We start from the raw sequence: 24,770 nt of genomic DNA on the forward strand, positions 1-24,770 counted from the left end.
TGTCGCTGCAGAGTTGGCCACAAAGGGCCTACGAGAGCGCCCTCTATTGGTAATTCACGTTCACCACAACTTCGTTGATTATGTTTTCAAAAACGATTAACCATACATAAACCGTGTTTTACACATTGGTAATACATTTTACTCTATTTTATTTTTGGTAATAAAGCTAATTAAGTGACAAAAAGCAGCGGTCCTCTCACTGTTATGCAGCACTTCTCGAACCAAGCAAGGAACATGTGTTCTCCATATTAGCAATTTAGATTAAATTTAAGTATTGAGCAATTCTTGCAGTAATAAAAAGAATCTCAGAAGCCACTTTGTTAGCCAAGCCAAAAGAACCGGCTCTTTTTAAAAAGCCAGAATTCCCATTAAAAGTATGAAGCACTTTCATTTCGGGAACCATATGCATGAACGGTATGTTTTGGACATAAGTAAGTTCCTTTTAACGCGGTTCCTTTTAACCATGTTCCTTTAAACAACAACAAAAAACAATTTAAGGAGCCGACTCTTTTTAGTGATCCGAGCTATAAGAGCCGAGTAAATTATTGGCACTATTGAGAAGCTCATGAACCGTTTCTTTTTTTCACCTGCCGCTGTGAACGTTACTCTCGTCTTTGATTGGCCAACAGGCGTCACAGAAGCTCCTCCTTCTCCGTCACAGTGCCTTGATTGGCCACACGTTATTATGAGTCCTCCCTCCTGCTGGCAAAACGATCCTCTGCTGCTTCTGCTCCCTTCCCAGGGGATCTACTTTTTTGTGGGTTAATAGCTAATAAAGGTCAGTAAAACGACCACTTATGCGCGTTTGCAAAGTTTGTGTTTTTGTCACACTTTCGTTTTTTGTGTGTCACTTTTAGGCTCAAGAAGAACCCCAGAATGAGTCATTTCAAGGAGCGTTTTGTGGCTCTGCTCCATGAGAGGAACTTTGTCACTGACCAGCTGGCGAAGCTGGAACAAAAAACGGGACTGAAGAGAGAATATATCACTTTGGGTACGTTACTAATCTCGGTGTTACCCACCTTGCTGGCCGACTTCTGATGTTAACATTTAAAAAATACATACACTGTCCGTTGTTTACCGGACGTTAGCTAGCATAAGTCAGCGAGCCTCGAGGGTAATTAGTTGGTAGTGATGACATCACGGTAGTTTGATATTGATATTCTGGAATATTCTGCCCTCTTTCACATCCCGTCTGTCTAACTACACTATTAATCAGTTCTCTCTTCATGACAAGGAAGTTGATGCAATGTTAACCTAAAACATTTTTTTGTTTTACCCCCAGCAGTCCTCTGAAAACAAATCATCAGTTTCATACGGTGGCCACTCAGGAGCAAACGCGTGGCAATAAAGGACTATACACTATAAAGCAAATGTAACGGGAAACGTGCCACGATCCAATAACCCACAAATGTAAGCCACATATTCCAAGCTAAAGGGCCATTTGTAAGCAAACACATTTCTGAGGGAGGACTTGTAAGCATGTACATGTATGAGGACATCTATACATGTACTCGACTTATTTTCTGCACATTGAACCCCCATTAATAACCCAGGCCACAGCCCACAGCCAGCTGGTCCCGGGAGTATTTTTACACAGCCCCGAAATATTATCCAACGCAGCATGCAGATAGACAGCATTAATAGGATTAATAGGATAAAATATTGTTTACACAGTAAAGGTCATACACACCCGACACTTCGTTGGCAACATTTTGCCCTGGAAGTTTGTCAGTTCGGGTGACCTCCTTTCAGACCCACTTGAAGTGAAATGGCTTGACACAGATTTGTAGTGTTTTGATTTTAGTGTTTCCCTTTGATGAACCATAGATTCCCCAGTGCCAGAAGCACTCATGCAGCCTCAGACGAGGACAATACCAACACCATATTCACTGTAGGCTTAATACTGGCTATGTGTTGAGTCATTTTCAGTGGATAGTTAATCTATACTGCTGTACACGGACTACTCTAAAGTATATCCAAGTTCATTGGAAGATATCAAGGAATCAAATGGGTTGTACTCTCATTTGAGATCTGTCAGAAGGGGTGTCATGAGATGAGCTGGTACACAAGGTTGCGTCTACAAGAACAAGAAAAGTAGAATGAAAAACTAGAAATGATACTGTATGACTGGAAAGAGGGCTGACTCCATTCATGCCATTGTTCTATGGAACTAGCATGCCAAGGTGCTGATAACAAATTCACAGCGTGAACCTGCTTTCTTGCATGCATGTGTGTGGTGTTTCGACAGCCAACTGCTGGTCTGGCATGCATATATAGTCGTTGCAGCAGATTGTTGTTGATGGATTATGCTGTGAAAGTGAAAAACGTTGATGTTGGTACCCTCGGTTCCACTGTAGAACACCTGCAAACTGCAATGCACCTTGTATGCAAATACTGTTATCCTGAAACTGGCAGCAGTTCCAATTACGTCACCTCTACTGAGCTTCCAGAAATGTCCTCCGGCATGCAGGGCCACAGCCTTTTGATACTTTGGACGCCATGCATGCATGTGACTCCGCTCAAGGCCAATAATGTTACTGTATGAATACATCAAAGTTTTGCTCTTTATGAATGAAAAAAAGCCATCAGCTTCTGCTTTCTATATGCAAAGCTTTACCTTACGGAACATCATCTGATCTCTTTGGGGTCCTGCAGCTGAACCAGTTTTTCTGGTTAGCAATGGTGTCGTATGAGGCGAAGTGTTGTCAAGCCTGCCTTTTACATAGATAGCACTCAGTGAAATTCATGGTCATGCAGGCAACATTATGAGGCATTCTGGCCTTCAAGCAAGTTTCAGCACCTCCGGGCTGCCTCATGCTCTTGTGTCTTTCTCCAGAGGCGGTTGTCAAATATTTACAATTGAGCAGCAGCTTCATTATGTCAATTTGTTGGTGGCTTTAAGTTCAAACATAACTCTCATACATTTTGCACACAAAGTGACATTTGGAGTGTGTTGTGTGCCTGTTCCGTTCCGACGGCCGTCTGTGTATGCCAGTGTTTGCACTTTACTTGGTGCACCTCCTAATCCTGCTGCTGAGCCGCCCTGTGACATCCTGCTATAAAACAGATCAATGTGGCTCACTGCTGGAAGTGTTAGTCAAGTCCCTGAATAACATGCCCCCCCACCACCACCACCACCACCACCACTTCCTGTGTGACTGCTCTCATCACCACTCTGCTTCTTCCCCGCAGGTGCTCTTGGTTTTGTCGCACTCTATCTCCTGTTCGGATACGGAGCCTCGCTGCTGTGCAACCTCATCGGCTTCGTCTACCCAGCGTATTTCTCGTACGTATGAGGACAAGACATTGACATACCTACACTGCATATTACATTTCCTCTAATAGTGACCCCTCCCCCACAGAATAACACATGTACAGGTCGTGTCACGGTTGGCTGTAATTACATCTACGGCAGTGGTTCTCGCGTATTTTCGGTCACCTTTCCAAATTAATAAATACATAATACATAATTTTTAGACTGCACGGTGGTCGAGTGGTTAGTGTGAAGACCTCCCAGCCAGGAGATCTGAGTTCAATCCCACCCTCGGCCATCGGCTTCGGCCTGTGTGGAGTTTGCATGTTCTCCCCCGTGCATGCATGGGTTTCTCCGGGTACTCCGGTTTCCTCCCACATTCCAAAAACATGCTAGGTTAATTAGCCACTCCAAATTGTCCATAGGTATGAATGTGAGTGTGAATGGTTGTTTGTCTATATGTGCCCTGTGATTGGCTGGCCACCAGTCCAGGGTGTACCCCGCCTCTCGCCCAAAGACAGCTGGGATAGGCTCCAGCACCCCCGCGACCCTTGTGAGGATAAGCGGCAGAAAATGAATGAATGAACATAATTTTTATACCGATATTACAGTCCTCCAGCGTGTATGGTGATTAATTGGTTGCAGACCCGACCAAGATAAGCGAATCTCCACAACTAGCATTCATTATGAATAAATTGAATATTTTTCTACTTATGGCATACAAACCTGTTTATGATTATCTAAAAACGTTTAACTTTATTAAAGCCCTGAATTGAAAGAGCCATGAAATAATATTTCCAAATATAGTCCTCCCTAATGGGAGCATTTATGGTGGAGTTTACCATAAAAATGCATTTTTACAAATAAGCCTAGCTGCCTTGTACTCTCTTCAGTTGAGTGAATAAATGCCCCAATGTATGAGGAAATACGGTGTGTAAATGTACTGACCTTTCACCACAGACTAGAGGGGCATTTTTTATGACCTCCCCCCCCGTCCAAGACTGCACGAGGAACCAGTGAACGGGCACATGGAGATGGAATGCGACCTTTGTCTAATGATTAAATATCACAAGTAACTCTTGTTGCGCTTCCTGCTACAGCAGGCGGCAATATTTGCCGCGGGAATGACGAACGGCCTTGAAATGAGATCAGTAACCCCCGCTTGCCTCCACGTCGGCACGAATCCTAATGACTTTGCTCATCCCCGAGGTTAATCACCAGCGGCTGGATTATGGTGTAATTAGTCTGACATGTTCATAAGCTCTCAGGATGATTTGTTTAACATCCCTTCAGCTTTTCCTGTAACGTCGGCATCAGCCAGTCAATCATCAACGCGTTGAGATGACGTATCGACACAGCTCTTTCTGTTTTGGTTTTCAAATGTTGACTTGTGATGTGTGTCCTGATCATACAGTATTAAAGCCATTGAGAGCAGGGTGAAGGATGACGACACGCAGTGGCTCACCTACTGGGTTGTATATGGACTCTTCAGCATTGTTGAAGCCTTCTCTGACATCTTCCTCTTCTGGTTCCCCTTTTACTATGCCGGAAAGGTATGTGTATATATTGATTCATTCTTGACACGTCATCACTATGAACCCGTCGGCCTTGTCTTTCATTTATTCAGAAGTCAAACCTCGGTCTTATGATGATGCATTCACATCCTTGTGTGTTTCGACAGCACCCTCTTGTGGACACTGCATCTAATGTCAGATTGGGAGTGCAAGCGGAAATTGACAGTGCAGTAGCATAATAATAGGATCAAAGCAGAGTATGTTGAAACCTCAAAGGTTAAACACAATCCCTTCTGAAGACCTGGGTGATCTCTGAATCACATTTTCCCTCAGATTATAATAATGTCTTATAGGAACAATCGCTGCGTTTCAAAAAAATGGCTAAAAACAAATTAATAGCGCTACTTTACAGTTCCTACATCGCACCCGTGCTCTATTGCGGTTTGCCACAAAGGAATAAATAAATAATGACTGTTTGATGTTTATTGTTCATTTAAAAAAATGCATTTTTTAGAAAATTTGACTTTATTCTTGGCGACACAGACCTGGTTGGTTTCCCTGCTCGGCCTCTCTATGTGGAGTTTGCATGTTCTCCCCGTGCATGCGTGGGTTTTCTCCGGGTACTCCGGTTTCCTCCCCCGTTCCAAAAACATGCTAGGTTAATTGGCCACTCCAAATTGTCCATAGGTATGAATGTGAGTGTGAATGGTTGTTTGTCTATATGTGCCCTGTGATTGGCTGGCCCCGCCTCTTGCCCAAAGACAGCTGGGATAGGCTCCAGCACCCCTGCGACTCTTGTGAGGATAAGCAGTAGAAAATGAATGATACAAATGTAAAGGTGACTCTAGGGGTGATTTTTAATGTCTAGAAGGCTCAAGTACAGTAATGTTGAATTGTAAACAGGTATTCTATGCCATAACTACGAATTCCACTTTGTGGAAATCCACTTTCCACGGTTGAACCAATTAGCCACAATAAATGAGGGACTAATGCTGACTAAAACAAAAACACAATAAAAGTTGAGGCTGAAGGCAACTTTGTCTTTCAATAACCTTACTACCATTCTGCTCCTATATAAATAATAATGAAATGTAAAACAAAGAAATGTACTCAGGAGGCGAGTTAGAGCCTGTTTTTATGTTCCCACGTTGAGGTGCCTGCAATCCTCGGTAGCTTATTATGAAATATAATGTTGTCACATGGGTCTTGAGGGCTATGATTGGGTGGATTTTTGTACATTATTTCCTGTGTGGAGACCACTTGTTGTGGTTTCATCCAACATTTGCAATAAAGTGACTGAGCTCCCATGAGCCTCTGTTTAATTAGCTATTGTTCATTAGCAACAAAGAACACTAACAAGCCAAATAATCATTAGTGTCAAGGTTGATTTCATGGAATTGTTCGTCCCCCGGCCACAATGTTACTTGTCCACCCTCATTCTAGAACATAGAGCCTGGACAGGATTGCCAAATGCTTCATCAGTGCCATTAACTATGAAGGCTTCTCCGTACCCCTCCTCCCTCTCTTCAGTGCATGTTCCTCATCTGGTGCATGTCACCGGTGACGTGGAACGGCTCTGACATCTTGTACAAGCGCGTCATCCGGCCCTTCTTTCTGAAGCACCAGGCCGCCATGGACAGCGTGGTGAGCGACCTGAGTGCCAAGGCCACGAGTGTGTCTGAGAGCGTCAGAAAGGAGGGTGAGATACCGACAGTGTACATGCAAGTACCGCCACATTTATATACCGTACTCTCCAGCATGCAGCAACCGCAGGAGCCTGACCGACCCTGCATGCAAGACTCAACATGCACCCCACCCCCTCCAAACGCCCAAAAGCCACACTCACTTTCAGAGCTCCTTTCACACAGCTCATTTTCTTCTACATAGACTGCATACAGTAAACATGGGTATACTATAGAGTAGTCTGTGTTCACCTTGTTGAGCAGTTTAGATTTATTACCCACTGAAAATGACTCGTGTCCTTGGTGGGAATATTTTGCGTGAGCACCATCTAGCAGTGCCTTAATCTTCTTGGATGTGGAATTGAGAAGGCTGTTACTGTAATCCATGATGGCATCAACCTTCCTTCCTTTTTGCTTGAGGATGCCCCAGAGGTATTCAATACAGGTGCAGGTGAGACTTCCTCAGCAAGGCTCTTGATCCCCTTGAAGGTGTGTTTGGGCTCCTCATCATGTTGCACAGTACATGTTGGCATTCACGTCTCCTCCTCAATGAACCACAGCACTCTTTGCAGCCCCAGATCATGGTGCTGCCACCACTGAGACCCAACGTGGTGGTGATATGCCAGCTTTGTGTTTGACTCCTTTTCAGTGGCTCGTGAAGATATACCGCTCTACAAGCTGGACACAGATTACCCCAAGATGGCTTACCCTTGAAGATAGTTGTCATAAAGATGCTTGCTTTTTGCTTTTACAAGAAACTGGATATTTCTAAATTAGTTATATGCAAGACAAATATTTTAGTGTTTTTTTTTTCTCTTTGTCTTCAGCTGTTAATCGGGCCCTCAACCATGGCAAGGACCAGTGATGAACATGGGAAGGTTGTGTGTATGTGTGTGTGTGTTTGTGTGTATGTGAATGAGTGTGTTTTTGTTTGTCTTCTGATGTGGAACTGAAGGACGGGAATGTCCATGGTCGGTACGACTGGCACAAATGAAGTCTGTCATCATGTGTGCGGTACACACTGTCCTGAGCCATTTCAGACTGGAAACACGTCAACATTTCATCATCTCACATCATCATCATCAGCCTGTTGGCGTTGTTTTCTTCTGAACATCATGAACTTTGCAAGAAAAAAAAGTCCTCGTGTGCCAAAGGTCTTTCCAAAATGTCTTAATGTATATCTTCTCATAATGAAGATGCAATAAACTGCACCATGATAACGCAGGGGTACTTCATATTTCACTTTTAACCAAGGTGTGGTGGGTTTTTGTTTTTTTAACTGAAGCAGCAGGAAGAAAACCCTTCACGTCCCGTCAACCCTGAGAGCACATTTATGGTCATTCAGACAGCCTAACCGCCCAGACTTTAATTTGTGTTTGGCTTTGTTCACGCTTGAGAGGCCCTGAATGGGCTGCCCTTTGTGTTAGGGACACTGCAGAGGAAATGGTGGACAGAGACCACACACACACAAACACACAACAGCACCAATGCGCATACGTCTGCTGTGTGCAAGAGGCGTCTGCCGTCGCCTTGTCTTTCCAAAATGACTCCCTGCCTGGCTTTTGGTCCACACAACAGGTTATTGATTAGACACAAATGAGACGCAGATTACAAAGCGTGTGTTGTGCTGTGGGCTTGATATCCAAGTCCTTGAAGCGGCAGAGCTGAAAAGATGAGAACCTAGACCAGAATGAACCTCTGACTGGACATACAAGGACAGGAAAATAAAATTAAAAGGGGGCGGGGGCTTTACTGAACACTTTGCATATGTTGGTGGTCTATGCCCAAATTAAGACTTAAAATATGTAAATAATTACTTGCTTTTATTTAATGCTTGCAGTCACGACCCGAGTTCAATCCCACCCTCGGCCATGTCTGGAGTTTGCATGTTCTCCCCGTGCATGCGTGGCTTTTCTCCGGGGACTCCGGTTTCCTCCCACATTCCAAAAACATGCTAGGTTAATTAGCCACTCCAAATTGTCCATAGGTATGAATGTGAGTGTGAATGGTTGTTTGTCTATATGTGCCCTGTGATTGGCTGGCCACCAGTCCAGGGTAGACCCCGCCTCTTCCGAAGACAGCTGGGATAGGCTCCAGCACCCCCGCGACCCTCGTGAGGATAAGCGATAGAAAATGAATGAATGAATGAATGCAATCACCAAACTGTGTTGTAGTACCTGGGCTCACCGGCAGAGAGCGACACGCTCATGGCTGCCGCTGGTCGTGTTGGTGAGTCATGCATTGGTCAACATATTGTTTGTACAGGTACTGTATGTCCGAGATATACACGTCACGTCTTTCTAATTGCAACCTCGAGATGATCTCATCCTTGATCTGACATAATGTCCACTCCCACCCGATATCCCCCTCTCCATGGTACTGAAAGCTTGCTCTCGGTGGTGCTGATTCGACACTAAATCGACCGGAAGTGATTACTGGCGACCCAGCTCAATTTTCTACCAGAATGTCAGCCCACTGAGACGTTATATGATACATCATATAACGTTCTATGTCGTTTGAAACTTCTTCAAAGACCCTGAGGGTTATGGAACAAAAAAGTCCAGCAGTAGACCCCCAAAAATGCCAGCCGGAGCCCATTGGCAGTTTGTCAAGACACAGGACCACCCTGGCCTAAATGAAGGCCGTTACTGGTGCCGGGGGAAGTGAGTTTGGAATTTGCAAGCGAGCACCAAACACGGGACACTGAAAGGTGGAAGAAAGTCTTATTCTCTGATGAGGAAAAACTAGCATGACAAGGAGATCCCACCTGAGATGTTTTACACACGGCACAGTGGAGGGGGCAGCATCGTGGTCCTTCAATGGGACTACGGTGCAAGGGCGTCAAACGGTGGATACAAGCATACCCAAACTCATTTTTTATTTCTATGTTAGGCTTTTTTGGAACTATTGACTTAAACTTTTCACTTTAAAACATTTTTTGTCTCACTTATAGCATTTGGAAGTGCCACCTTAAGATTAAACAGTGGAAAATGTACAGTACCATAACAGTACCATAAATACTTGTTTCACCAGAAAATGGAAGCCATTTTTCCAGATTTTTTGTATTTCTTACATTTGTGTTGTTAAAAATCCTCCCCATTCGCTGGTAGGCTGTATAATGAAAGAATCCCATTATTACATAATGTGTATATCACCGTGTAGATAATGTGATGACGCTTGCACTGACTAGGAAGTGAAAGTAAAAAGGAAGAAAGGACGTATAGCGCCTCCCACGTCCTCCCTTTGGAGGGGGTGAGGCATCCAGAGAGAGAGAGAGAGAGGGAGAGAGGTAGAGGAGGAGGTGGCGGTCGTGGTGATGGTGTGATGGTGGGGGGAGTCTACCGTGGCGGAAATCGGGACGACATGAGCTCGCCGTGAAAAATGCTTTAAAAAGCCGATCTCCCCCCCCCTTCCTCTCTCTTTACTTCACCTTTTTTAATTACAAAGTGCTTCATTTCCCGCCGCTTGGCCGCTCTGTTTTTGGTTTTTTGAGGTGAAACGAAGACGAGCAGAAGCTACACTTGACGTGCTCCAGGTATGAAGATGATGATGATGATGACGATGATGATGTCGTACATTGATGAGGTGCTTTTTGATTGATGTATTGATTTTACATGAATCCTCCGTGTAGCTTCCATGTTTAGCGTGTTTGTGTGAGTGTGTGCATGCACAGCCATGTTGGAGCAGGGAGGGTGAGTGGTGGGGGTGGGGGGGGGGGATCATGGATGTTTTCTGGGAGGGGAGGGGGTAGGGGGGGGGGCTGCCTCCGCAAAATGATGGCACCTCTGTGAGATGGCGCTCCTGTGGTATTTATGAATGAACCAGCAGTAAGTTTGTCTGTAATGGCGCCCCCTTCCTTCTGTCTCGCTTCCTCCTCCTTCCATCCCTCCTTTGCGCATGCAGATACGTCAATAGCGAAGCATCACAGTGGCCTTCATGACGCCAGCGTGACGCATGAAGCTGCTGATGCTGGCGGTGGTGGTGAAGGCCGTCCATAATCCTCCATCTGGATGGATTTCTTTCACCACCACCATCCCACTCTCCATCGTTTAGCCTCCTCTATGCATGTGTGTGTGTGTGTGTGTGTGTAGGTGTGACTCAACTTCCTGTTTGCGCGCGCGTGTGTGCGTGCGTGTGGGCGGGCTGCAATAGAAGATATGATCCAGCTTGAAGCTCTCAAAGTGACTGGTGGTGCGTTCATGTGCCTTACATAGTTACATAGTTTTTCGGGCGGTGCAGGGTGGGGGTGGGGGTGGGGGTGGAGGGGTTGCATAAGGACTCATAATTCCAAGAAGGACAAAGAAGTGACTCAGTGCACACGCACACACACAGACACACACACACACACACACACAGACACAGACACACACCATAGAAAGTGATGATGATGCATTCAAGTAAGGAGGTCAAAGTGGATGACTTTACTGTCATATTACCTATACCAAATTTGTGGTGGCCCAACACGAACGGATGAGAGAGAATGATTGTGAATCCCTTTTTTAACCAACATTTGTAACACAATAAATGATAATAATTAAGAATAATTAAGAAATTAAGACAAAACATTCACAAAGCTCATTGATCAGGAAAAATCTAATGATCAAAACGTAGCATTTGGTTTTAAAATAGTTGAATAGAAATAGTTGACGGACAGATTTGATGGAGAAAATGTTTTATTTCAAAATGTATTTTCAAAAAATGTCATTTAAAATATATTTTGTTTAAAAATGTAATAAAAAATACTCTCATTGATATATTTTGTATTTATTTATATTTCTTAAGAAATAATTGTTACATCCTTTAAATAATCTTTTTTATCTTTTTAAAATACATTTCTATTAAAAAAATTAATTAAACGAAACAAAAATGTCCAATACTCTTACCTTACTCATGTGGGGGAAAAAAATGAAGAAAAAAATGTTAATGTGTCAGACGACAGTCCATCCATTTATTAATCACACAATAAATGAAAAAGAATAGGATCATTTTGCCGTCTGTTTTCCTCAAGAGGTCACTCTGTGCATACCCATAGAACAAGGGCATGAATGGAGTGAGCCTAATGGAGTGACCAATGAGGGTGACGTACTGTTGTACTGTGATGTTCTGTTGTATTATTGTGGTTCAACTATCAGCAGCCATTTAAACACGATGAAGATGTTCCTGTGCATGTAAAGAGTATAATCCCAATTGCATCATGGCCTTGTGCGTGTGCGTGTGTGTGTGTGTGTGGGGGGGGGGGGGGGGGGGTACGTCACAGGCGATCTGTAGCAGGATTCCCTCTTTGTTGCTGGGCCATCTGCATTCAGACTTGGATCAAGCGGCATTAGCAACAAAAGCTGAAAGCAGCCGAGTGCATCCAAACGCTCCACCTTGCCTCCCCATCTGTCACTGCGGGCAGGTGCGTCAGGCACGTCCTAAGAATAGATTGGATTGGATGAGGCAGAGTGGGGTGGGGGAATGAAATATGTGATGCAGAGCAAACAAGAAGATAGCTGTATCAGGCCAAGCTGCGGCATTAGCAGCTTCTTATCGAGAAGGCCAGACGGAGATGCTCAGGCTTCCCCTGGTCAGGCTAATACTTGGCGCTAATACGCACTTTCCAGACTAATTACACCGCACCCCCGTCAAAAACCTGTTGCAATGAATCTCCCCCAGAAAGACTCACACACCCCATTGCTTTCATTTGTCTAGTTATCAACTCTTCCAATAATATCAATAGTCTGTTCCAGGGTCAAACACAGACCTGTTATGTGTACTCAACCCCCTTGTCGTAAGCGAGCAATGGCAGTCAAAGAGAGTATTAGCTTATTAGCTTCCTTTGTCGGTGGCAAACAAATTAAGGAGAGACGGGGGTTGTTATTAGCCTTGACTATTTAGCTTGTTAGCTTCTTTCATTATGCGTAAACAACAGCACTTAAAGAGAGAAGGTGAGTTTTATTGGCCTTGACTATTAGCTTGTTAGCTTCTTTCATTGCTAGAAAAAATGGCAATGAAAGAAAGATGGGCAATGTTATTGGCGTTTACTATTTAGCTCGTTAGCTTCTTTCTGTTCTTTGCTTCTGTCGAGCAAACAACAGCAATTAAAGAGAGAAGGTGAGTTTTATTGGCCTCGACTATTAGCTCGTTAGCTTCTTTCATCACTAGCAAACAACGGTAATCAGAGAGAGAAGGTATTGTCATCAGCACTGCCTGTTTGGCTTTTTAGAGTCCTTTACCGCTAGTGAACAATGGCAATTAAAGAGAGACAGCATGTTACTGGCTTTGACCATTTTTGCGTGTTAGCTTCTTTTGGCTCTAGAAAACAATGTCAAAGAGAGAAGGTGTGTGTTGTTCTCATCGACTATTAGCTTGCTAGCTTCCTTCTTTGCTACCGAACCATGGCAATTAAAGAGAGAATGAAAGTGTTATTGGTGTCAACTACTTTGCAGGCTAGCTTCTTGTGCTGCTAGCGAACAATTAAAGAGACACAGGGAGTGCTATTGCTGTCAACTATTTAGCGTCCTGTGTTATTGGGGTTGGAACAGTAACATTTTGTAGTAAATGTTGAGCTGAAATCAGAGGAAATAATGTAAAAAAAATGTGCCGTCTCGTCAACGGCAATTAATGTGTTTGTGTTTATGTGTGGTAAACACTGCCTTTTACTTTTGATAGGTGCAAAACATGTTGTTGTGCATCTCAACACTTGTGCATGTGTGTGTTTGTGTGTGTGTTGTAGCGGCCATATTAGCGCTTCGTCTTATAGGGGAACGCCAACGGAACCTTAAGTCTCCGGAATTGGGTCAATGCAGAGCAGGCCAAGAGTAGAGAGGAGGTTAAGCTTGATGATTAGTGACTAAGCCAAGACCATAGTGTTGCAACCTCCTTACTATAAAACACTCACACAAACACACACGCACGGACTGACTGTCAACATTTTCCAGCAGGAAGATGCTTTGACCTGACGTGATGTTGTGTTCAAGGGCTGCTGAAAAAATGCAAAACATTTGACGAAAAAAACAATGTCAGTGATTCGCAACAACACAACCATTTAAAAAGTAGTATAGTATACTATATGTATTGCCTCAGCAGTGGCAAACACTATTTTTTGATGACAACATTATTTTGTTAACATGACTAAACAGTACATAACTCAAAGCGCTCTTATTGTGAAGGCCAGAAGTGTGTAGTTGAGAATGTTCCTTGACTGTTACTAAAAGGCTACTACTGCAAATTAGCCGTAGTCGTAGCTTTAACTTCCACATCAGCTAGCATCAACTAGCATCCTGAAACCCCGAGTTACTTAGGTATGAGACAGACGTCATGAATTGTTTGACTTTCGTGATTCTGAAGGAAGTCCAATGGAGAGCATCAAAGGCAAGGTACTGTGTTATTTCTACCATGAATGTATGTGTATATGTAATCGTGTTGATCGTGCACCCTCCCTTGTCTGACAGCAGCTACGTTGCAAACGTTCAACTGAACCCACCGCTCTATTTTATTAAGTTAAGGCAAGCTTTTTTTCTTCTTCGCTGGTGTTGGCAACTCTTGGGATAGAAAAGAGGCGACTGGCTATTGGAAGTCACAGTGTGACGTAATTGCTAAATTTGCATATCATTTGCATATGACGTAACAGATACTGTAGGGAAAAAGCAGAACCCCGTAGGAGAGACGAAATAGTGTGTAAAAACACTTTAACTCATTCCCTGATTTGTGAATTTAAATTCATTTTAAATAAAATAATTTTAATATTTTATCTCAACTAGTGCCAATCAAAGTTGACAGAGGAATCGAAATAACATTTGAACGATCCCGGGAAAATGGGAATGTTAGTCCCGGGTCCCATCGATGCTCGAGATTGGATGCCCATATTAATTAAGGGGTTATTAATTAAGATGGCACTATCTGCAGCTATGAATCCAGCAGAGGGCGCTATATCATAAGCCAATTCCCTCCACATTTTCCAAGATGTTTCTTCCGTTCATATTGTCCTCTTTGTGGATATATATATTTTTTCAGGTGTCTCTTATTATCTGTACTATCAGCTGGACTTCCTAGGCGTAGCCAACCCGATAGACCTGACAGCGTGGCTAAGCGGGTGGGTCTGTCAGGTCTATCGGGTTGGCCACACCTAGGAAGTACAGCTAATAAGTGTCAAGTGACAATTACAAAGAAGACTGCAGATGACATTGGAAACATGTCAAGGTAAATATACTTGACTTATGTTATATTGGCATATTCCTCCTTTCACGCATCATCGTCACTAATATACTAACATGGGCGAAGCAAAACAATGGCTGCCGTGCATAATTGTCCACAGTCAGCAGGTTGATATCTGTGTGTGTATGCGTGGTCTGCAAGTGTGTTTGGGAGCGCAGCAGGCAGCACTGCAGCGGCATGACGGCTTTAGCTCGCCTCAACCTGATGAAAACACTCACTGTGACTCACCAAAATCACACATTCCTCCCCCGGGCGGGCCGCCTTGAAAAAGAGGCTACACTCTGCCTGAATCAGTGGTCTTTTCTGAGCTACACGGACAGACCCGTTTCTGACAAGCCTTTGATGTATTCCACCGAAAAATAACCAAAATAGCGAGAGAGGTGCGCTCCAGACCTCATAGTAAAGCCATGCTATTGTCATGGACACGATGCATCACACAAAGACAACACACTCACCATTGGAGAAGGTTCTGGATAGTGCCTTTGGACTTGAATCCAAAATGACAGAACAATGAACTTCCTCCCCCACGCACACATGCATGGAAATCATATTTTACCTAGCTGCTGTCATAATGTCAGTGGGCTTTTCCTTTCTCATATCCTCATTGGCTTGGGAGTTCATGAGTCCCTTGGTGCACTCACACTGCCTCACAGTCAGGATCCCTGGGTTCTACTTGCCTTTGGAACCTCTCTTGTTTCCAGGCACTCTGGCTTGCTCATACAGGTAACTGGAGACACCTAAGGTGTCCATAGGTGGGACTGTGATTTCCTACTCATACCTGGCTTCCCCTGTGCTGCATTACTGCAATTTCTCTGACTTTTTAGAATATTTCCAGTGTTATTTGGAGTTGTTCGGATTATGTTGCTGCTGTCATTGATTACATGCACTAGAGGTGGTCACATGAACTAAGTGACACTACAATCACATTTTTCTGGTTTTGCGGAATATTTCCAGTCTCATTTGAAGGTGTTGTGATTATTTTGAACAAGGTTGCCACTGGGATTCATTTTCTTGCAAGATGGGTGAAGATGGCACGTTTCTGATGTCTGATGTCTTACTGTAATTCTTATGACTTTGAGGATTATTTCCATGTACTGGGAGGCGTTTTGTTGATTTTGTATTGTACAGGTTTCCACTATCCACTTTGTCTCATTTGGAGTCATTGTAATTATTTATTTTGCACAAAGTTGCAGCGGGCCTTAATCACTTGCGATGGGGGCAATCGGATCAACTAAGTGACATATTAAGTGACACATTCTGATGCATTACTGCAATTTTTATGACTTTGTGGATAGTGCAAGGAAATAATCAAAATAATGCTGGAAATAATCCAGCGTTATTTGGAATCATTTTGATTATTAATTTTGCACAATGTTTCCACTGTCATCAATTAGTTTTAGTAGGGGATATTACACTGACTGATATGTTCTATTCTGAAGTATTATGACTCTCTGATTGTGTGGAATATTTCCAATCTTATTTAGAGATGTTTTGATTACAGTATTTGCTGTTGCTGTTGTGATAAAGGATGCACCCAAGGTGTTGCTTGCAAGAGGAACGATCACAATAACAAAATGACATTTTCAATTCTGACGTATTGCAGCAATTTCTATGGGGGGGTGGGGTGTCACATTGATTGACATGTTCTGTTCTGATGTATTACGGAATTTTCTGTCACTTTGCGGAATATTTCCAGTCTTATTTGGAGTTGTTCTGATTATTTATTAAGATTTAAGATCCCCGCTGTCATTAATGACTAATAATAGGGCTGATCACGTGTAGTCAAGCGGTGAGGGAGTATGCCGTGGGTTTTGACTTTTTCAGCATTTTGAGTAATTGTATGTCATTTCTGTTATTGTGTCGTTCTGCGTGTGCATGGAATCATATCGGACCCTGGTCCATCTCTTCCATTCGTGGCCAAAGAAGTGTGCCCTGCCTGGGTGCCATTGGGTGCGCCCAAACTAGCCAAACCTTCTGTGCGGTCTGGGCTAAAGGTGTGAAAGGAGCGCATCTTAGCGTGTTTCTTGGCGTGGGGCAGCCAAAATATGTCCATGAGGAGGAACGTGAAAGACAATGCTGCACAAAGATAGGCAGAATGCAGCTTGATGATCACGTGACGTTGCATGTTTGTGTGTGTGTGTGTGCCCTCAGGCCTAAATCTGTTGATCCTGTTTGATTGCTCGTGGCCAAATAGCCACGCTCACGGCATTCCAATATCCCGATTATCCCGGACAGATACCTCGGCACGACTGTCTGCTTAATCACGCTCTTGATCTGTTTGACGATATTGTGTTTGATGTTGCTTAATTCGCTTCCTTTTGTGGTGCCGTGTGAGTGGCTCGCTCTCTCCAGGCAAATTATGTGCATATTTTGCAGTCGCGGAAGGTGACATATTCCAGCGGCGCTTTAGGAGTAAGCTCGCGGAGACGGATGGATGGTGATAAAAAGATGAGGAGGAGGAGGTGGAGGTGCAGGAGGAGGAGGCCTCACTTTGTGCCAAAGTGATCTGCTAATGGAGGTGGGCTGCACTGCCACAAAATGCATTTGGACCATCAATCCATTCCGGCTATGCAGTTTTGTGAAGTCAAAGGATGGCTTGGTGGGTTTAAAGGCCTGTAGCTCTGATGCGTGTCACCTGTGATTGTGAGTGTGCATGTGTGTGTGAGAAAGACAGAGATGGCTAATTTTAGCTTGATGAAAAAATGGAGGGGGTAGAGGAGGTAGGTGTTGATGAGCAGCAGCCTTGTCGTCACGGAGCTGACTCTGGAAAAAAAAGGCAACCCAAGCAGGAGGATGGGAGGCAGTCAGCCAGACAGATAGATAGACAAGGTGCCATCGATCAGAGCCACAGAAGCCTTCGTTTATTGATCCAACAGCAGCAGGACTGCAGGGGGGGCGGGTTCTGAGTAATAGAAAATACATTAAATATGTAAATGAGAAATAAATTAAATGAGACGACCAGATAGTTTGTTAAGGTAAGCAAAATGATAGCGACGGTGTCAGCAGAACAAGCTGTGTGTATGTGGGGGTGTGGGGGGGATATATACAATATATAGCAATCTACTCATTTCATTTCTACTGTGATACCTTGCACTGCCCCTCACCAGCCCACACTCTTCTGCACTCCATGTGTACGCTCGCGCCCCCGCCTCCACCCATTGAGACGAAGTGACTGTGTGACCGACAAAAGGGCTGACTTAATTTGTTTCCTTCATTCATTTAAAAAAATAATCAGAAAAATCACTCTTGTGTGGCTTGAAAAACTATAGACCAATGGCAAATATATATATACTACATATGTATATTTGAAACACCTAACATACCGCTGTAATAGAACCCAGCATATCCATTGAAGGACTCTACACACTTACAACATAACACTCTTTGAGAGCGTGCTTATGATTACACCTTGTGTGTGTGTTGCATTATTTATGCGGTGGTTCCAACTTGCTTTAAAGTCCCATAATAGGAGTCTCCTTCAGCCGTGATCTCGAGATGCTCTCTAAGCAGAGACTGTAATGAAACACTAGATTGACATCAGTACTCCGTGGAACAAGTGAATTTCTGACACGCCCGCCGCCCGCCTGAGCGCCCTATTGATGGACTGCCGCCGCCTCTAATTGCCTGGCCCGCGTTCTGGATTATATCAGTGGAGGGCTGGAGAATAAATGGACATTCTGGGGAGTGTCTCGTGGGTTTAGCATGAATCTATATGTGTATGGCTGCTGCTTGCTTGTGTGGAGTGCGCTTTAAGGTGTGAACACACAACAGGAGAAAATGTTTGTTCATCGACAGATTACATATTTTCCGTGAGGAATTATGGAAATACTGTTCCAAAAATGTAACAACACTATGCACTGAGCAGTCCACAGCCTCGTATCTGACTTCATTCTGCATTGGAGTCTCTGAGTGGTGTAAATCGCTCATGTTATGATCAATAATATACGGCGTGATTTTTCTCATTTGTCATTGTCGTTATTTCTTATTGGTATGTAGGAAGGCTCCTGCTTTGAAAGCAAAAGTACACGTGTGCCAAAACAGACTTGTCCAAAAAACCTGTCAACAATTCAGTTCCATACATTCTCCTCAGGTGACTTTAGAGGCGTCGTTTCCACAAGAGAATGATGAAATTAGGAATTATTTGGAAAGGAGGAAGATTCTCTACAAATGTTATACACCGACATTGTTTTGGTAGTCTGCTTTATTCCTGGTAAAGTCCTGTATAGTCACATTACTTCCTCTGAATTCTCCTGATGTGAATTTTGAGCCACGTTATTCATGAATAAATATGTGAAATTCAAAATTTTGGGGAAGAGACAATGCACCTACATGATTTCTTAAATGTTAAGATCATCAAACAAATTTGGGGAGAGAAAAAAATCCAAAGCTCCATGGCTCTGTGTGAAAAAGTGATTTCCCCCTAAAGCTAATAACTTGTTGGGCTACACTTAGCAGCAACAACTGCAATCAAGTGTTTGTGATAACTTGCAAAAAGGAATTTTGGCCCACTCATCTTTGCAGAATTGTTGTCATTCAGCCACATTGGAGGCTTTTCCAGCATGAAGCCTTTTTAAGGTCATGCCACAGCATCTCAATAGGATTCAGGTCAGGACTTGGACTAGGCCACTCCAAAGTCTTCATTTGGTTTTTCTTCAGCCATTCAGAGGTGGACTTGCTGGTGTGTTTTGGATCATTGTCCTGCTGCACAACCCAAGTTGCTTTCAGCTTGAGGTCACCAGCAGATGGTCAGATTTTTTTGGCAGATGGCAGAATTAATGATTTCATTTATCACAGCAAATCTTCCAGGTCCTGAAACAGCAAAACAGCCCCAGACCATCACGCTACCACCACTGTATTTTACTTTTGCTATGATGTTCTTTTTCTGAAATGCGGTGTTACTTTGGCTTTGACGTCAGACCACAGAGTATTTTCCCAAAGGTCTTGGGGATCATCAAGATGTTATCTGGCAAAACTGAGATGAAATGAGCCTTGGTCTTTTTGTTGTTGTTGTTCAGCAGTGGTTTTGGTCTTGGAACTGTGCCATGTAGGCCATTTTTGCCCAGTGTCTTCCTTATGGTGGAGTCCTGAACACTGACCTTAACTGACCTTAACCTTAAGTGTGGCCTGCACTTCTTTGGATGTTTGTTGTGGGGTCTTTTGCGACCTCTTGGATGAGTCGTCACTGCTCTCTGGGGGTCATTTTGGTTGGCCAGACACTCCTTGGAAGGTTCACCACTGGTCCATGTTTTTGCCATTTGTGGATAATGGCTCTCATTGTCGTTCTCTGGAGTCTCAAAGCTTTAGATACAGCTTAAGTGAAACACATTAAGTGAAATCTGCGAAGTAGCCAGCTTTATTTGTTTACTGTGATTATATACTGTATGTTTTAAGGATGTGAAACCTCTCACCATAAATTTCATACACTATTCTCCGACAAGCATTAACATGTCCTCACATTTTTATCTGAAACACTGTCAAAGTTTCAATTTAATTAGAATTTTTATGAACAGCCTACTTGGTTGTCATTCGTTCGGCTGTGACGTTTTTGTGTCCTTGTTGAAGTGTGTTGCATCTGCCATCATGTTTATTCCTCCCACAACATACTCAGTGAGCCGAGGATTCATATGTTCCAGCCGGGGGACTTCCCTTCTTTGGGTCTGTCTGGGGTTCCGGCCATGTGGTTTCTGCCTTCCTTTGGTCCGGCTGGGTTCTTATGCTATTTGGGTGCAGAGCATTTTGTTGGCGTTGTGGGTTTTGTCAGGGTTAGTGTTCAGAGTCGCATGGGTAGCTATTGTTTATGGTGCTGTATTGGCAGCGAGCAACAGCTCACACTGTTGCAACTTTAGATGCCCGTTTTTATGAACATTTTGGTGAAATTAAGTGTTTGGAAATTAGAGTGCACATGATGACTCATACCCGCGACCGTAGTGAGGATAAGCGGCATAGAAAATGGATGGATGATGACTCTTTAAATAGTGCAACATTTTTGGGTGGTGCTCTCTATTCCTGGTAAATTCCTGTGTATTCACATTTGTTCCCCTGCGTTCTCATTTTGTGACTTTGGTTGAAGATGGGAAGTGTTCGGGAAAGACAGGTCAATTCCTGGTATTTTGCCAGCCTATTTCTCACCCGCTCTCCTCACTCCTTCCACACAGGTGTGACTGAAGGGGGGCCAGAATGCCGGAGCAAAGCAACGACTACCGGGTGGTGGTGTTCGGGGCAGGGGGAGTTGGGAAGAGCTCACTGGTGTTGCGCTTCGTCAAGGGGACCTTCAGGGACACATACATTCCCACCGTGGAGGACACGTACCGCCAGGTGATCAGCTGCGACAAGAGCGTGTGCACGCTGCAGATCACCGACACCACCGGGAGCCACCAGTTCCCCGCCATGCAGCGCTTGTCCATCTCCAAAGGCCACGCCTTCATCCTGGTCTACTCCATCACGAGCAAGCAGTCCCTGGAGGAGCTGAAGCCCATCTACCAACAGGTGTGTGTGTGTGTGTGTGTGTGTGTGTGTGTGTGTGTGTGTGTGTGTGTGTGTGGGTATTCACAGCAGCAACATAGTAACCAGTATCCAAGCTTGTATATTGCCAGGCTTGTCCTTTGCTGTCGTCAGTCAATTAAAACAGTCAATTACTGTTTTTTCTTAAAGGCGGACTTTATTTTATTGGATCACCTGAGATTTGAAAGTGGTGTGAAAGTGTGAAAGCGGCTGATGAGTGAAAACATTCAGTAGGAATTGGACTAAAACCAAAAAAGGAAAAGTAATCGAAGTCATTTAAATTATGTATTAAATTATGTATTAAATATTTCTAATACTTAGTTCACTGAATTAATACAAAAAAATTGAATCATTATTGTATATATTGTAATTAGTGAAGTTTATGCCAAATGAAACATCTAAATATTTTATTACTCCGAAGACAGCTGGGATAGGCTCCAGCACCCCCTGCGACTGAATGAATGATTCATTGCTGAATTAAATAGTCTAAAATATATCATTAAATATTTTTTTCAAACTAAGAAATCCTTGAATTGTCAAATTGTTTGGAATTATGGTAAGTGTCATTAGTTCATTTTCTTGCCAAATTTAAACTGCTAAATATTTTAACACTTAATTAATTGCTGAATAAAATATTGTAAAAGAAGTAATAAAATATATTTTTAAAATCTAAAAAAACATTTATTTACATTATTCTTTAATCACAATTATTCAATTATTTAAATCATCCCATTTTAATATTTTTTTAAATGTAGTGCTAAATGAAATTAATATAACTTTACTTTTTATTTAACTCAATAAAATCTTGATTTTTTTTAAATTTTGTACTCTTTTTGGTGTTTTTCATGGAAAAACAGCTACAAATACGAAGTATTCATTGTTAGAAGCAAAATGCTGAATAAGTACCAAGACAGTGTATAGTGTCTTCAACCATTATCTGTAGTGTGCTGTACTCGGCTACCGAGTCTCATTTATGTTGACAAACCGTATAGTGGACCAACTCATCAAGTCCTGGTCCATTGTGTTCTTTCCGCCCCCGACCGGTTTCCAAGGTCCTGGCCATCAAGGGCAACGTGGAGGCCATCCCCATCATGCTGGTGGGCAACAAGAGCGACGAAACCCAGCGCGAGGTGGAGACCAAGGACGGCGAGGCCCAGGCCAACCAGTGGAAGTGCGCCTTCATGGAGACCTCGGCCAAGACCAACCACAACGTCACCGAGCTCTTCCAGGAGCTCCTCAACCTGGACAAGAAGCGCAACATGAGCCTCAACATCGACGGCAAGCGCTCAGGGAAGCAGTCGCGTGCCGAGAGACTGAAGGGCAAGTGCAGCATCATGTAGGCGGCGGGCCGGGCGAGGGCGAGGGCGAGAGGAAGAAGGAAGCGAGAGAGGAAGACTGAACAGGAATCCCGTCATTCACATCCTTCCCAAGCATGACTCAGCTGCAGAGAGGAGGCTGGTCGCCGTGGTGATGAAAGGCTAGGATCTAGGATGCACGCAGGAAGGGAAAAAAAAGACACAGACTCGACTCGCTCTCCCCCTCGGCGTTCCTTTTGGGAAATACAGACGGAACCTCCCTCGTCCTGACCGCATCTCTTTTGTCATAACACATGTGGAAGACGTTTATACAAAGTGTCAAAGAGCTCCTTTGTCCTCTGAGGTTTGAGAGCATGAACGCCACACGGCATCGGAAAGGAAGCTCCTGAGGATGTAAATAAACCACAACTCATCCCCACTCATCTCACCTTCACCAGATTCCCACAATGAAAAACAGGCGCCCCAGCCTCAATGTCATACGACAAACAACAAAGATCCTTCATCAATAGCCCCCAAAAGTGGTAACACACACACACACACACATACCATGACGCAACAATCCTTTTAAAGACTCTCTGAAGGCCACATTGGGGGAGGGGGGGGCGCTCTGGCCTTGCTTGCTTGCTTGTTCGTTTGAGAGGATGATCCTCTCTTCTGATTATTATTATTATTATTATTGCCAAGCCGGTGAGACTCAAAGGATGTGGATTTCTGGTTGGGAGGTTCAAGAATGTCTGTTTTTTGCGGGGAAGTTTATTTTGTTGGATTGCCTTCTTTTCGATGCTTTTTGGGTTTATGTAAAGCAGGGGTGTCCAAACTTTTTCCATATGGGTGGAGTGGGGGGTGGGGGGGCAGCACCTGCTGCTCGTTGAGAAGAGCAATACATGCTTTCATGTTAAGATTCTCCAAAAGAGTCCAATAAAACCAGAGTACATTTATCCTTCCTGCTACATCTTCTTATTCTCTAGCAGAACAGGTGTGTTACGACGCAAAGTTGGAACCACCAGCTACATTCAGTCCTATTATAATGTGTTTATTAATACTGCTACATATTCACTGTACGCAGAGTGAAATATCTCAACAGTGCTTTTCTTCATATTTTGAATGATTTTGCTTACAACTAATAAAATGTCCTCAGTCATTATATCATAAAATGTGTTAGTGGTCAAAAAGTTAGCTATTGTAAACTACCAGTGTCTGCAAAACCATCCTTTAAGCCTGTAATTGCTCTCTTAGTCTGAATTTAAATGACTTGTGCAACATATTCTCATTTATTGACATGCACCAGTACGCCAAGAAAACCTTTACATACATTACATAAACCTTTACTTACATACAAGTTTGTATTTGTGTTATAAGTGACATAGCAAATTAGAGCGATAGCAAACGAGCTCCGGGTTAGAAGAGCCAAACTTTGGACACCCCTGCTGTAAACTCCAAACACACTCTGAAAAAGCACACGAGTCTAACAAAAAAAAAGAAATGTATTTTTTTGTGCAACCTGATTCTGTACTGTTTTGGTTTTTTTGGTGCCCCTCCCATCCAAGTATCTCAGCATGCACTCAAATGACCCGCATCCACATGCCCTCACATTGCACTTTATTACATAAACACACACTCATATTAAAACATCAATACCGTCCATTCACCACTTTTTGGCACAGGATTCTGCACGTTGTTCTCACAGAAGGGCAGTCCAAAGCACAATACTTTTTTACCGATTTGTACCTTTCTTTTTCTTGGTTTTCCCCACTTCCTTAGTCTCCATTCCTGAGGAACAATCACCATCATAGGTCTCCCTCCCGCCACATGGCACAATGAGGTTGTTTTCTGCTGAGCAACAGGGTATACATACTATAAAAGAGAGAGCGGACGGATGGGCTTGCAGGATCATCTCACATACACACACACACACACACACACAAACCACCAGAAAAATGAAAGCACAGCTGTTTGTTTTTTCTTAAACTTGTGCAGCAGAATCAACAATGGGGCACTTTAGGGTGACATTTTACTTGAAGACTAGCTTATGAATCAGCCTGCGTTGTTATTCACGCCCCCCAAAGCTGTAGTATGTGTAGTTATTGTAAATATGCATAACGCCATGGGACGAGAGCTTCAAGTAAGACGTTACCCATGTAAAAATAGACCAGTAGTAGGAGGTTTGATGTTACAATGTACTGTAATATATATATACATATATATGTATATATATACATATATATGTATGTACGTATATATATATACATATATATGTATATATATATATATATATATATATATATATATATATATATATATATATATA

At 43.3% G+C, this 24,770-nt stretch overlaps 2 protein-coding genes across 4 annotated transcripts; both read left to right on the plus strand.

Moving 5' to 3' along the window:
* The first annotated feature begins 633 nt into the window (after positions 1-633).
* zgc:101744 (Receptor expression-enhancing protein 6-like) lies at positions 634-7,673 on the plus strand. 2 transcript variants are annotated; one of them, XM_058091123.1, is made up of 6 exons: positions 634-778; positions 858-991; positions 3,193-3,286; positions 4,668-4,806; positions 6,298-6,488; positions 7,277-7,673. In XM_058091123.1, exons 2-6 carry the CDS (start codon positions 877-879, stop codon positions 7,281-7,283), a joined length of 546 nt encoding a protein of 181 aa, XP_057947106.1. In that variant the 5' UTR covers positions 634-778; positions 858-876; the 3' UTR covers positions 7,284-7,673. The 2 variants fall into 2 exon arrangements, with proteins under 2 accessions (XP_057947106.1, XP_057947105.1); XM_058091122.1 differs by having other exon boundaries at positions 6,298-6,466.
* Positions 7,674-9,713: 2,040 nt separating this feature from the next.
* diras1b (DIRAS family, GTP-binding RAS-like 1b) lies at positions 9,714-24,389 on the plus strand. Of its 2 annotated transcripts, none has more exons than XM_058091187.1 (3): positions 9,714-10,034; positions 20,801-21,131; positions 22,199-24,389. In XM_058091187.1, the coding sequence occupies exons 2-3, from the start codon at positions 20,823-20,825 to the stop codon at positions 22,484-22,486; spliced, it is 597 nt and encodes a 198-aa protein (XP_057947170.1). In that variant the 5' UTR covers positions 9,714-10,034; positions 20,801-20,822; the 3' UTR covers positions 22,487-24,389. The 2 variants fall into 2 exon arrangements, with proteins under 2 accessions (XP_057947170.1, XP_057947169.1); XM_058091186.1 differs by having other exon boundaries at positions 9,716-9,984.
* Positions 24,390-24,770: the final 381 nt, after the last annotated feature.

The sequence above is a fragment of the Doryrhamphus excisus genome, chromosome 13 (genome assembly GCF_030265055.1).
Source record: "Doryrhamphus excisus isolate RoL2022-K1 chromosome 13, RoL_Dexc_1.0, whole genome shotgun sequence".
Classification (NCBI taxonomy): Eukaryota; Metazoa; Chordata; class Actinopteri; order Syngnathiformes; family Syngnathidae; genus Doryrhamphus; species Doryrhamphus excisus.